The sequence below is a fragment of the Anoplopoma fimbria genome, chromosome 15 (genome assembly GCF_027596085.1).
Source record: "Anoplopoma fimbria isolate UVic2021 breed Golden Eagle Sablefish chromosome 15, Afim_UVic_2022, whole genome shotgun sequence".
Taxonomy (NCBI): domain Eukaryota; kingdom Metazoa; phylum Chordata; class Actinopteri; order Perciformes; family Anoplopomatidae; genus Anoplopoma; species Anoplopoma fimbria.
This window is the reverse complement of record NC_072463.1, coordinates 16,432,430-16,445,168: the sequence shown is the minus strand read 5'-3', so window position 1 is coordinate 16,445,168 and position 12,739 is coordinate 16,432,430. Positions and strand designations below refer to the sequence as shown.

Here is a 12,739-nt window from a genome sequence, read left to right as displayed (position 1 = left end):
CAGGCTTCAAGGAAACGTGTATGTGTTCGGTAATAGCACTAGTGTTCTGCAGACAGTAAAGAGAAGGCGTTTATTCCTCCGGTGTCCTATCCCAACACTCCCTCCTCTCTCCCGCTTTACGACAGCGTCCTTTAAACTTCGCCCCCAAAACTCAGAACTCGCACGTTTCGAGTCAACACACGCACGGACGCACTCAATCAAGTCTCTTGATCCTACTGTGTGTAACTCTACCCCATACAGCTGCGTGTGAGAGCCCTGCTGAGGGATATATTAAGAAGTCAGATGTGTATTTGTGTGTTTGTATGCTCTTGGCAAAAACACACGTGTCAGGGGTTGTGTTGATGTAGAGATTAAGATGAATGTTTTCACTGTCATCACTAGAAATGCCTCTGTATGTTATGTGATAGTCTTGGTTCTGGGACTCAAATCAATAGATGTGACTAAAGTTCACTTTGCTAATGCTGTGATGACAGTTTGACATCTAGAAATATAATTTATATAATTCATACATCAAGAACATTTAAAATCATTCTGTAGTTGTTGGAAAGCCCCTGTTTGGATGAACCGGGTTGGAGTTTTGTCAGCCAGAGAACTTGAGTGAACATGCCTGAAATCAAGCAATTCGTCCTGTTTTCGTTCCTTGATCCTGCAGCCGGTCTTCACTGCTCTGCCCGAGGAGGACACATGGCTGTTGATGAACGATCCGTCAGTGGTTTGGGTTCAAAGACGTGACCTCTCAGTTACATGATGATCTCTGTAACCTGCAGGCCACCCTGCTGTGTGAACCTTTGGTCACCGGAGCGGTTCTGAAAACAGAGTTTCCCCCGTTTGGTTCAGCCGGTGGCTGCAGGAATGTCTGAAGGCTGTTATTGCAGATTAGGAGGAATATTTTTATTGGAGGCGTACGGCAGATGGGAAGGGGATGGGTTCCATTACTGGAGGGACGTGTGATCAGAACAACGTGTCTGTGTTTTTCTGTGTGTGTGCGCCGCGTATATGTGTGCATACACGCTGTTTGGAAATGTAATACTCACACACTGAGAAGGTCAAAAATCCCCATGTGCTTCAGATTATATCCTTGATCGCAACATACGAAGCGGCCTCAAAGACCCGCGAACAGCTGCAACATGAGAGGGCTGGGCTGACCATCATGATCTAGTTGTTCTGAATGATTGCTGTTAGTACAGAAGTATCTCTTTTTACAGTTCTGACTACTTGATAATCTATTGACACCAATACAGCGGCCGACAATTGCATTCAATATTAAAGCACTTAATAGGACTTTTTAATCAAACTCATAAATTGTCCTGCACATTACTCCCCTTCATCCCGAATAAACCCTCACAGTAAGTCTCTACATGCTGACTGCATGGCATCGCTCCCACTAGGATACAGAGAAAACAGTGTGAAGACTTTTCTGTGCCACATGACCGGTTCATGACACACTAAGATTTTGCAACTGGAAAGCCTGTACCAGTGTTGCCGGCCCAGTCAAAGCCTTGAGCCTGCCACAGTTATCATAAAAGTAGCCTGTTTTTTTTGCTTTGGATTGGAGAGGAGATTTATTTGTTCTTTGTATTTATGAAATAACATTTATTTTTTAGTAGGATATGATATTCTGTTTTTGTGTTTTTGTGGCCATTATTGGGTAAATCCTGTGGTTGGAAGGAATTTTGCTCCTCTGATCCTCCATGATATGTTATGTGGCTGAATAATATGAGTGCTAGAAAAAAGTGTTCAGAAGATTTGTTCCTCTGGTCTTCTGTTTTATTAGAGTGTGCTTTGTGGTTTGGGGAAACTCAAAGCCAGTTATTATAATCAAAAAGTTAGTTATCCAAGTAAATCTCTGGAAAGTCTTGGCTAAAGTCACGTCAAGCACTAAAAATGTCGTTTATATGAACCAATGGAAGCTTTTATAAGGATTTAATCACAGTAGGTCGAGCCTTCCCAAGTCGGTGCCCTCTTAACGCCTCTTCTTCTTTTTCTTAAAGTTGTGGCAGATTACATTCACTATGGCGCGTCCTTTACAATATCTATGCTAACTGGCTCGCAGTAAGAGCTGACATTCACATTAACATTTAATCAAGGTAAACTGGCCAAGTATCCTAAATTATCACAAGTCTTCCCATTCAATGAGATTTTAAATTTTTGAGGAAGATTTTCAAAATCTGGGCAGAAAGCCGTTCACTCTGGCAGCACTAAGCTCTGCCAACATCTAGTAGTGTTTCACATGTATGCAAGAAATATGATTCAAGTCCAGCTTTTGATCCATTAGATTACTGATATGCTCACATCCTGCTGTGAAGTGAGTTAAGAGCTCAGTAACAAGTACGTTTGGCAAAAGTGAATAAAAAGGCTTTTCTGAAAACATAATTGTAACATGTTCAAATTGTGAATATGCAATGTGCAAAGTCATACCTCATCAATATGAATGTGACCGTTTTTTTCACAGATGCCTGCACCCAGAATAGCAGCACTGGCAAAAAATCCAGTCTGCTTTCATTACTGGATGTGTGTGTCTCTGAGTGTGTGTGTGTGTGTGTGTGTGTGTGTGTGTGTGTGTGTGTGTGTGTGTGTGTGTGTGTGTGTGTGTGTGTGTGTGTGTGTGTGTGTGTGTGTGTTTATCTGAATGAGACAGATGTGTGTCTGTTTCAGAGTGAAACAAAAAATGTGTGACGCAGCAGTTAAGTCACATGCCACTGTGCATGTGTGTGTGTGTGTGTGTGTGTGTGTGTTGCGGAGAGCGAGACAGAGGAAAAAGAGGAGGACAATATGACGCTGCAGTAGTCAGCTGTTATTCCAGCGCGTGTCCGAGTTTGTGCACATACATGTGTGTGTCGCAGGACACGTCCTGGTGGCAGTGTGTGCCGGGAGATCGCCGTGCACGTCGCCACGGCGGTTTATCTGCCGGCGTCATCACCTTCTTCTCCATAACACACATCTGGAGCGGGAGGTTGATTGAGAGCAGCTACTGCCCCATCGGTCTGTGGTGCAGTGATTTCCCTTTCTGAGAGAAAGTGGGAGAAAGAAAGAGGGAGGTGTGAGGGGAGGGAGAGAGAGAGAGAGAGAAGGGGATGTCGCTGCAGCAAAAAAAGCGGTGGAAGATGGATGACAAGGATTGAGAGAAAGAGAGATGAAGGAATGCAGATGTAGAAAGAGATGGGGATTAAGAAGGATGGAGAAGGTGAGGCAGGAGGGGAGGAGGAGGGTGATGCAGAAAAATGATGAGAGGTGTAAGAAGGGAAGGAGGTAAAGAAAGATGGAAGGAAAGAAAAAGAGTAAAAAAGAGGATGGTGTGATGACTTTCCCCCTCTTTTTGTACTGGTTTATAGGTGTACATGTTTGTTAACTGTAGTAATTGAATGCAGTGTCACATTAGTGGGCTTTACACGTCATATGAGAGCACACCAATGCTGGAGAGAGTTTGTATGAGAGAGAGAGAGAGAGGAAGAGGTGGGAGCCGAGCGAGAGGGAGAGAGAGGGAGAGGGAGAGGGGGAGAGAGTGTCGTAAATCACAGCACATCAGCGGGCGGACGAGAGGGAAAGTTGTGATAAGGATCGCTCCCGTTTCCCCTCGTCCAAGCTCCTCTCTGTCAAGCCTCTGGCAGCGTTTCTTTTTTGTTTTATTCCTTTCCGAAACCACAAAAGGGTCTTTTTCTGTGTGAGGATGGAGTGGAACGAGGTGGATCTGGTGCAGGAGTTTACTGTTGAAGGACAATGCAGCAAAATTAAAGTCCGCTCCTGCAGGATCACATGGGACAGCCTGCAGGTAAATACAGCACAAGGGGAGGCTGACTGAGGCTGCATGTTAACGTCGGCCGGGGCGCTCCCGGCGGCACAGTCTGCAGAGATGTGTTGACAGCGTGAGCAGCAGAATGAATGACACCATTGTTAAGTGTCAGGCCAATTGTTAACTTTTCTGTAGCCCTAGGATGCATGTCATCATTAGAGAGATTAGAAAGGCAGTGCCTAGAGGATATAAACTTCAGTGACAGAAAATCACAGCTCACAAATGTCACACTACTGACCAAACTGTTTGGACAGACAAGTGATCTTTATTACAACCAATGACAATCTTTTAAATCAACTGCTCTTGGGTGTTGTCGAGGGTGTTAACAATGCAAATAGTGTTGCATATTTTATCCACATATTCTTTTAAATGTTTGCTTTTTAGGGTTTTAGGTTGAACATTTTTCAGGCTTCCTGTAAAATGCTGTTGTGAAAGCTCAAAGAATATCTGCTTACTCACTTTTTTAATGCATCTTATGCACTTAAATGGAAGAAAAAACAGCATAAGGGTTTTAATCTTACAAGCAACTAAATACCAAATGTGAAATTTAGTCACTACTTTATAGTTATTGTTGAAAATATACACAATTCATACATCCAGCCGCACACTATGTAACACAAAAAAAGTTGATAAGAACTATTCAGGTGGTATTTTGCTATTTTTATTTTATTATTAACCAACTTTAAAGGTGTAGTGTAATTATCAAATTTACATCTTCTCTTATAAAGTATTTCATTGTTGATTGTTCTGTTTGGGCAACAACACTTGTTTAACATTTATTCCAATAAAGCATATTGAATTGAACGTAAATGCCACTGAACTCATAGCTTTGCGATACCTCATTTTGAAAGCCATCTTTCTAAATGTATGTGGTATGAATTCCCCCTCTCTGAATTTTCAGAAGATTGATTCAAGCTTTCAAACTTGATTTTAAATGTGTTTTTTTAAGACTTTGCAAATTCAGACATTGAATTGAGTCCAGTATTATAAACTTTATTTATAAATAGAATTAAGTCAAAAAATCCAGTCAGTAAAATTCAAGATTCAAGAATATTTAAACATCTGGGCAACTGAATAGCAGTCAGATGTCTGTCCTATCAGCTTAGCTGTGAACCAGATGTGCTCCAAGACTCAGACACTAAAATTTTTGTAGGAAGAAATTTTAAAAAGGAGATTCGAGATGGAATAAATTCACCTTGATGGTTTTCAAGTTTAATGTCTCAATGCTATTCATTTAAAATTTCAACTTAATGCAGTATTTTAGTAGTATTTCATTTTCACAATGACATATTCAACCCCTTATAAAACTCTAATTGTTATGTCCTTCATTTGCTTCCATACGAGTCCATTCACAAATGAGTGTATCAAAGTGAAATACATTTCATGAAGATAGATGTTCAAGGAAAACTTCACGTAGCTCTATCTATCCATATACCACTGCATCGCTGCTCACAAAGATGTCATGATGACACCGATGTTCTAATCACACTGCCGGTGTGTGGTCTCCTTTGAGGTGAAACCAGAAAGCATTAGCCAGAGACCCGTTTGTTTATGCAGACTCTTCATAATGAGCATGAAAATGAGAATCTGCAGAATCCCACGGGTCAGCAGAAAGCTAATGACATGTGGCACCACTGACTGGAAAACCAGAGTAATGTGTGTAATGTCATCGTCTAGAACATGATGTAGTCTGCATTATGTTGGAAATACTGTGAGTCTGCATTACATTTTTGAGAATGAAATGAGTCAGCCTGGAGGCAGTGATAGCACAGTGGCTATTAGTGTCATTAATCACTGATGCTGATATTTAGCATAGCGCTCATGCTGCCAGAGTTGGAGCTTCCGATCCCCGGGTTGTTAAATGGCCAGTGGGTTTAATTTATTTCAATGATTTCATATCTAAGAATTGCCATTACCCTCAGGGCTCATTTCAGGGTAATGGAGTTTTTCATCAGCTCCTCCTTGAGTCATGGCAATAGAGACTCCACTGGTATATACAAAGACTTTTTGGAACATTTAGCAAAATTGAGCTTACGATCCTTTTGAGACCCTTAAACCTTAAATCCAAATGACTACAGGCCTCTGTAATTATCTGCAGCATGTTTCATGGCAATGCTCAGTACAGACAGCTGGAGTGGATACGTTTATCAAGACTGTGATGAAAGTTCTTGCTTAAGGGTCAGTTCAACCAACTAATATATACAATTTCACAAAACATTTAGCCTTTTTTACCTTTTTTTCAGATAAAAATCTTTTCAAAGCACACAAGTCTTATTTAGTGTATCTGGGACATTCTTTTTAGATGAAAAAGTTGTATGGAGGGGTGTATCGGAGGGCTGGCAGTGATCTCAAAAGTAGAAAATTGTTCAATGTTGTCTGTTAATGCGGATGAACTGACTCTTCAACAGTTCTATCTCTTCGTGAGGATATTTACACCATAAACACTTTAAATTAACTGACCACCTCAAATTCTTAGGAAGCGTCCAGTAAAAGAGTCACTACAATACATAACATTGGTCGGGCAAATTTCTATGGAGAAAACTTCAGTTCAGGCCCCTTCCTGATCTATTTACATTCTTCAAAGACAAATCATTGCAATGGACTGCAATTAATTTAACCTAAAAAGCTGTATACACATCCTCATTTCCATATACAGAGGGGCCCTACAGCATAGGCAACATCCAAAACTACAATTCTGTGAGCTTCTTATTTATTATAGCACTACTTTTCAGCAAAACACATGTTTTAATATAGCTGATGGACATTTTTATTCTGCGATCCATATTATTATTTATTTATATCTTTTTAACGGTTAAAGCAAGAGAGTATTAAGACATTTGCAGTGTGACTGACTTTATATTCACAACAGTTTGTTCTCTGTGTGACCTCTGTGTTAGATATGCATATTAACCATAATCATTAGTCTCATAATGACTCCTAAAATGGCAGATACTTATTCTCTTTGTGCCATTCATCAGTGTTTCTTGTCTGGAACAAGAACAAGATGAAACTGTGCCCCTGTTTGAGGCCATTTGGCGGTGCAGAAGTCTTTTTTAATCCCAGGTAGAAAACTACATTTTCACAGCTTTGGTCCCAGCCATGTTTAAGTAGGCCTGGAGTAGGCCTGAATGAATACATTATGCAATAAGCATTACTGATAATGTAACATCATACTAAGTCATTTACACGTTTTGCTGATGGTCAAAGATCTGCTTGATATTCTGTCATTGTGTTGTATTGTACACTACATTATAGCTTTATTTGATGCTGTGCAGAGCTGCATAGGGCTGACGCTGTCATACAGCACGTCTTATGGTGTTATAACTATACAGTCAGAGGTCTAGTAGAAAGCTGTTTTCTATCGGGCACGTGGAAACAGCCAGCGTTTAGATAATCAACCAAATAATGTTTAGAAAGTTTTAAATTGTATCTGATGTGTTGACTATTAACACAGAGGAGAGTCACTTTTCAATGCATACTGAAAACGAGTGAAACAGACCGTCTGTAGTGTGTGCGTGTGTGTCCATGAGTGAACATACACAATAGCAGGATGTGACTCGGCAGAAACCTTCCGTTGTTGTCTGAAAAAAGATATTTTTTTTTTTATCCCCACTCCCTTACGCACACACATTTCAATGTACGATCATAGAAATGTTTGTCCTGAAGAACATCCACAGACACAGCTACATAACAAAGTGTTCTGCCCCGTTTGATAAAACACTCCTCTGATAGTACAATGCAGCGAAAATGATCAGCCGGATTAGATTTTTTTCCAGCTGATGTTGATGTCTGTGATGTCACACACCTGAAATGACCAGAGCAGATAGGATTCCGGCGATTTCCCACCCGAACACACACTATAATTCTGTCACTCTGCCAAGGCCACCAGCTGCTAGCCTAATAACATTTCTGTAGCACACTGGAGGTGCTCTGCGACCTGAAGTGTGAGGTGATATGTGTGTGCAGCTGTGCGCTGTAGTCTAGCATTTATCTCCTTGAGCCGTTTGGGTTTTCATCTTGTCAGTGACTAAACTCAGTTGAGTGTGATGTATGGAAACCGTAATTAGAGATACACAGGGAGAAACACAAAGCTATTTCTATGGACTTATTGTTTTAATATATGTAACGTTTGTGTGTGTGTAGGTTCCTCGTGTGGAGCTGACCCTCTCTGAGCTCCAGGAAATGGCCACAAGACAACAGCAACAAATAGAGGCTCAGCAACAGATGTTGGTCGCCAAGGTAACTTGTGCACACGTACACACACACACACACACACACACACACACACACACACACACACACACACACAGAGACAGAGCTGTTGGATGGATTGCCTGTCAGTTAGTGTAAGGTTATATACTAGAGTCTGTCTGAAATGGTCGGCTTTGAGGCCCCATTCAGCCTTGGAGAAATATGTGTGTGTGTGAGTGCGTGAGGATCTCGGGTCATACATCTTCCTTGCAAAACAGGACATGTGATCAGGTCAGGGTTTAAGGTCTGGAAGGAAAAGAACAGCTCCATTTGAGCCAATGGAAAACCATTCAGCTTTAGGTATTGTGTGTGCGTGTGTGTGTGTGTGTGTGTGTGTGTGTGTGTGTGTGTGTGTGTGTGTGTGTGTGTGTGTGTGTGTGTGTGTGTGTGTGTGTGTGTGTGTGTGTGTGTGTGAGACACCGATCATGGCCATTCCCACACTAGGAAATGACCCTTGAGTTAACAGGAAATTAGGTCATAGGGGAGCTGCTGGGAAGTTTAAGCAGAGTTATACTCCAGGAAGGGGACAGAAAGGGGAACCAACAAAAAAAATCTGATTCTTTCAAATAGTTAAAGTCTCTCCATTCATTTCCCTAAAGTGAAATGGGATATTTTCAACCACCACAGCATTGATTTAGCCAATTCGGGTATTTCAAGGCCAACTGTGGTATGACGTTTTTTTTATTTGGCGACATTATGCTGATATTCAGCATTTTCAAAAGCAGCAGTTCCCCTGCTTAATGACAGCTATTAAGTGTGTCCTTCCATTGTGTAAGTGTTTCTAGTATTTCCTTGTCTGTAGAGGCAGATCTAGCCTCGAAACGTTAATATAATTTATTGACGACTTCCAGGAAGAAAGTTCTAAACACAGCTACTGTACTGGCACCTACCACATGCACTTTTATCCCTGCCCCTGCCTATTTAGTGAAACAAGCTACTGTTATGTAATGGGTTATCAGTGTGTGTGTGTGTGTGTGTGTGTGTGTGTGTCCAGTGAATGATGGGAGGCTTCTTGCCAACATTCCATTTCTCTCTTCCTCTGCGTGTGTGCGTGTGTTTGTGCGTTGAGAGAGACACACAGGTCAGCTGTACTACGTGCCAGCACGATACAGAGAGAGCTGCAAACTGCCTCAGTCAGCATCACACAGGACGGGCCTCTCTCTCTCTCTGCCTGTCTGTCTGTCTGTTCCTCCTCTGCTTTACAATGTGTGTATAGAAATAAGGATGCAAAATAAATCAATTTATTATCAAATATTATGTTTCTGAAACTTTACATGACATGGTGAAAAGGGTGGGAGGGTGGTGCTAGTACAGAGGCATGGAGTATGACATAAGGTCTCACTAAGACAATTCATTTTTGCATGTAAAAAAAAAAATGTGTAATGTGTCATCTTCCAGCTACTCTGCCATCATTGAATCCATGGCAAGGTCTCTGGATATCACTGCTTACATAATTATTACGTTAAATCTCTCGTGAAGAAATAAGTGATTCAATGGCGACATTACAAACTAGTAAATTGTATTTGATTTAAATATTCTCCATTTTATGATCACAGGAAATGATGCCATTATCAGTGTAATAACAAATGACACTTGCAACTGCAACATTTTCATTCTTTTTCTTTTTTGACAGCATCAGTGAGAACATTCTAAAAGACAACTTGATGAATGTGAAGCTGTTGAAACACAGTAAACTTAAGTGTGTGTGTCCTCAACTTTTGTTTTTTTCTTCTTCCAGGAGCATAGACTGAGGTATCTTCACCAGGGAGGCAGATCTAACCAGGGACAGACGCAGGTGGGCTGTTCGTCTTTTATCAGTCTTTTATTTTGCATTTATACATTAGAGTGGTCAGTCAAGACACTTTTTTGCAAGCTAACCCAGGAGTAAGCTCCAAGGTTTATTAGTCGAAGCCCCACTGTTAAATCTATACACTTTAATCACTAGTGTTCACTAAATACCATCTGTTGAGTGAATGTTTGGTATAGCGTGAAAACTTAAGAATAGACACTGTTGATTCAACTAAAGTTACGGAAACACGTTTATTTCTTTCTGCAACATTAAATGCTGATTCAAATTAGATGAAAATGCAAATAAGTATTTAAGCTTTTGTCTTTTTCTTTTACCTCACTTGTTTAGTCTGAAGCTGAGAAGCTGCAGCGGCTGAAGGAGCGGGTGGATACTCAGGAAGCCAAGCTGAAGAAGATCCGAGCAATGAGAGGACAAGTCGACTACAGCAAACTGATCAACGGAAACCTCTGTAAGCACAACCACATTATGCAGAGATTACAGTATGACTATGGCTTACAGACGCTGCAGTTTATGATTACATATTAATAGTAAAATAGTGTATGGTATGAGGGAACCCTGTTCACATTGCTGTAGATGTGAGCAGCCATGCAAACATAGAGGCAAACTTAAATAGGCTTAATTTGTAGGCAAAGACAATGATAGGGATTTGGTTTAACTTGAACTATTTCTGTCTCGTTTCTCTTGTCCTGGTGTTTGTGTGCAGCTGCAGAGATCAACCATGTTAGCAGCCTGTTTCAGGAGAAGCAGGCAGAGCTGCAGTCTGCTGTGGTCAGAGTGGACCAGGTAACGTGGGGGCTTGTTTGTCACTCAGGTGGAGTGAAGTCTTTGGGATAACTGTCAAAATCAAGCAAAACTAAGTTGTTAAGCCCTCTCTAAATGGTCTTACCAGTTGACCCAGCAGCTGGATGATTTGAGGAGAGGACGCCTTCAGCTGCACTCTGTCTCACCAGCTCAGGGGCCACACGCCGGGTCCCAGGGGGCCCCCACTGGCCAGAAAGGATCACCCCTGTCTGGTCCCGCAGCCCTGGAGCTGAGGAAACTCTACCAGGAGCTGCAGGTAAATTATCCGAATCATAATCTCCTATTTTTTACAGCATTGGGGAGGGGAGAAGAGTGTATGAGACTTCTGATGCTGTGCGTTTCAGGCTCGTAACCGCCATAACCTGGAGCAGAGCAGCAAGCTGGCCCAGAACAAGGAGCTGCTGAACAAGAGGAACGCCCAGGTGACGGTGATGGATCAACGCATCGGCGACCTCAGAGAACGACTGCATAAGAAGAGAGCAGAAGTACGCAGCTTAACTTCAGTCTCTCTTGGTTTAAAGTTAGCCTGACAGTTTCTGTAGATCTAATTCTGTCTGTCAATCCTTGCACATGTTCAGTTGAGCCGTATGAACGGAGGAGGCCCGTCCTCGCCTCAGACCTCTTCCCACCCGGGTGCTGGAGTTTCGGGGCGAGTGGCGGCTGTCTGCCCCTACATCCAGGTCCCAGCGGAGGGGAGACAGGAGGCGAGGTACCCTCTGCCACCTGACCCACCGCCCAAACCCACGCCGCTCAGCCACATCCGCTCCCTCTCAGGTTGGTAGAGTTACATTTCTCTTTGTTTGAAGTTGTCAAAGCACTGTACTAGCATTGTTTGATTTATTTGCCGCCTTTTACTTCAGAGTGTCTTATGTCTCTTATCTTATATATCTGTCTGGGCTCTAACGTTCTGTCTATTTCTTTTTCCTGTCTGTGTGCTCCTTTTTCTTCTCTTCCCTTCTCTGTTGATGTTATCTTAAATATTATGTCCCAATGTTGATGGTGTTTTTGTGATCATTGTTTTATCCCGTGTCGATGTTGTTGTGGTGCTTGCTGTTGTGACTGTTCCTGTTCCTGTTTTGTGACATCATCGCGGTGGTGATGATGTTCGTGTTGATGTCGTTTTGGTGGCTGTCACTGTCGTGGTTGTTCTTGTTACTGTCTTTCGCGGTGGGCGTGGTCGTGCAGAAGAGGACAGGAGTGGCACCAGGAAGCATCCCAGCCAATGGAAAGAGTCAGATTTAGACGTCGTCCTGTCAGAGCCCACTGAGACGTGGGAGGGGCCTCGGTCCCCTCAGGGGGGCGACAGTAACAACAGTGAGTCCCTAGAAGGCGCTAGAGAAACTTACCCCCCACCATCTCCATCGGTGTTAGATTAGCAGCACCCGCTTCCCCACCCCTTTCATCTGTACTTTAAGGTGTTGTTGGCGTGTTGATAATATCTCCGTAGTTTGTTTTATTGAGCCTTAATCCAAAGTCAGATATGTTCTTAGTTTAAGTGCTGGGCTGACAAATTGCACGGTGCGGAGTGTTTTCGTCTAACTAAACCGAACAGATGGTTAGAAGAACATAATTGAATCAGCGACAGAAAACGACCTCGGAATTGAAGGATCATGTGTATAAGGACACAGACATGAGTCACATGACATCTGATAGCCAGCAGCTGCTCAGGGTTAGGAAGCCCAGCCTAAGAAAATAAACCGAGGCCAAACCACAGTCTGGAGTAAGACACATTGGATTGTTTCTTTACGTCTTCCTCCCTGGTTTGAGAGGGTAAATTGTAGCTGGTTCCCCTTGTTCCAAGCCTTTATGCTAAGCTAAGCTAAGCTAACATCAGGTGGCTGAAGCTTCATATTATATGAGATTGTTGTCAATCTTCTCTGCCCCCCTAGCTCGGCAAGCGAATAAGTGTATTTCCAAAATGTGCAACCGTTCCTCTAACATGGCACATTATTGAGTCTAGTTAATAATCACACTAGCTTAATTTATTAATGTCAACATCCATTCCAAATAACTAGAATCCCCTCAACATAACATAGCCCTGCCTCATTAACCATGACCATGTATGTACCAGGCCTTTTCTAATATGC

At 42.3% G+C, this 12,739-nt stretch overlaps 1 protein-coding gene across 1 annotated transcript in view; it reads left to right on the top strand.

The window, feature by feature from the left end:
* LOC129103128 (apoptosis-stimulating of p53 protein 1-like) overlaps positions 1 to 12,739 on the top strand; it is a 44,262-nt gene that overhangs the window by 19,080 nt on the left and 12,443 nt on the right. The window contains 7 exon segments of the mRNA XM_054613425.1: positions 7,934 to 8,029; positions 9,780 to 9,836; positions 10,179 to 10,299; positions 10,555 to 10,634; positions 10,741 to 10,908; positions 10,997 to 11,137; positions 11,231 to 11,426. Coding sequence (XP_054469400.1) covers positions 7,934 to 8,029; positions 9,780 to 9,836; positions 10,179 to 10,299; positions 10,555 to 10,634; positions 10,741 to 10,908; positions 10,997 to 11,137; positions 11,231 to 11,426 — 859 coding nt within the window.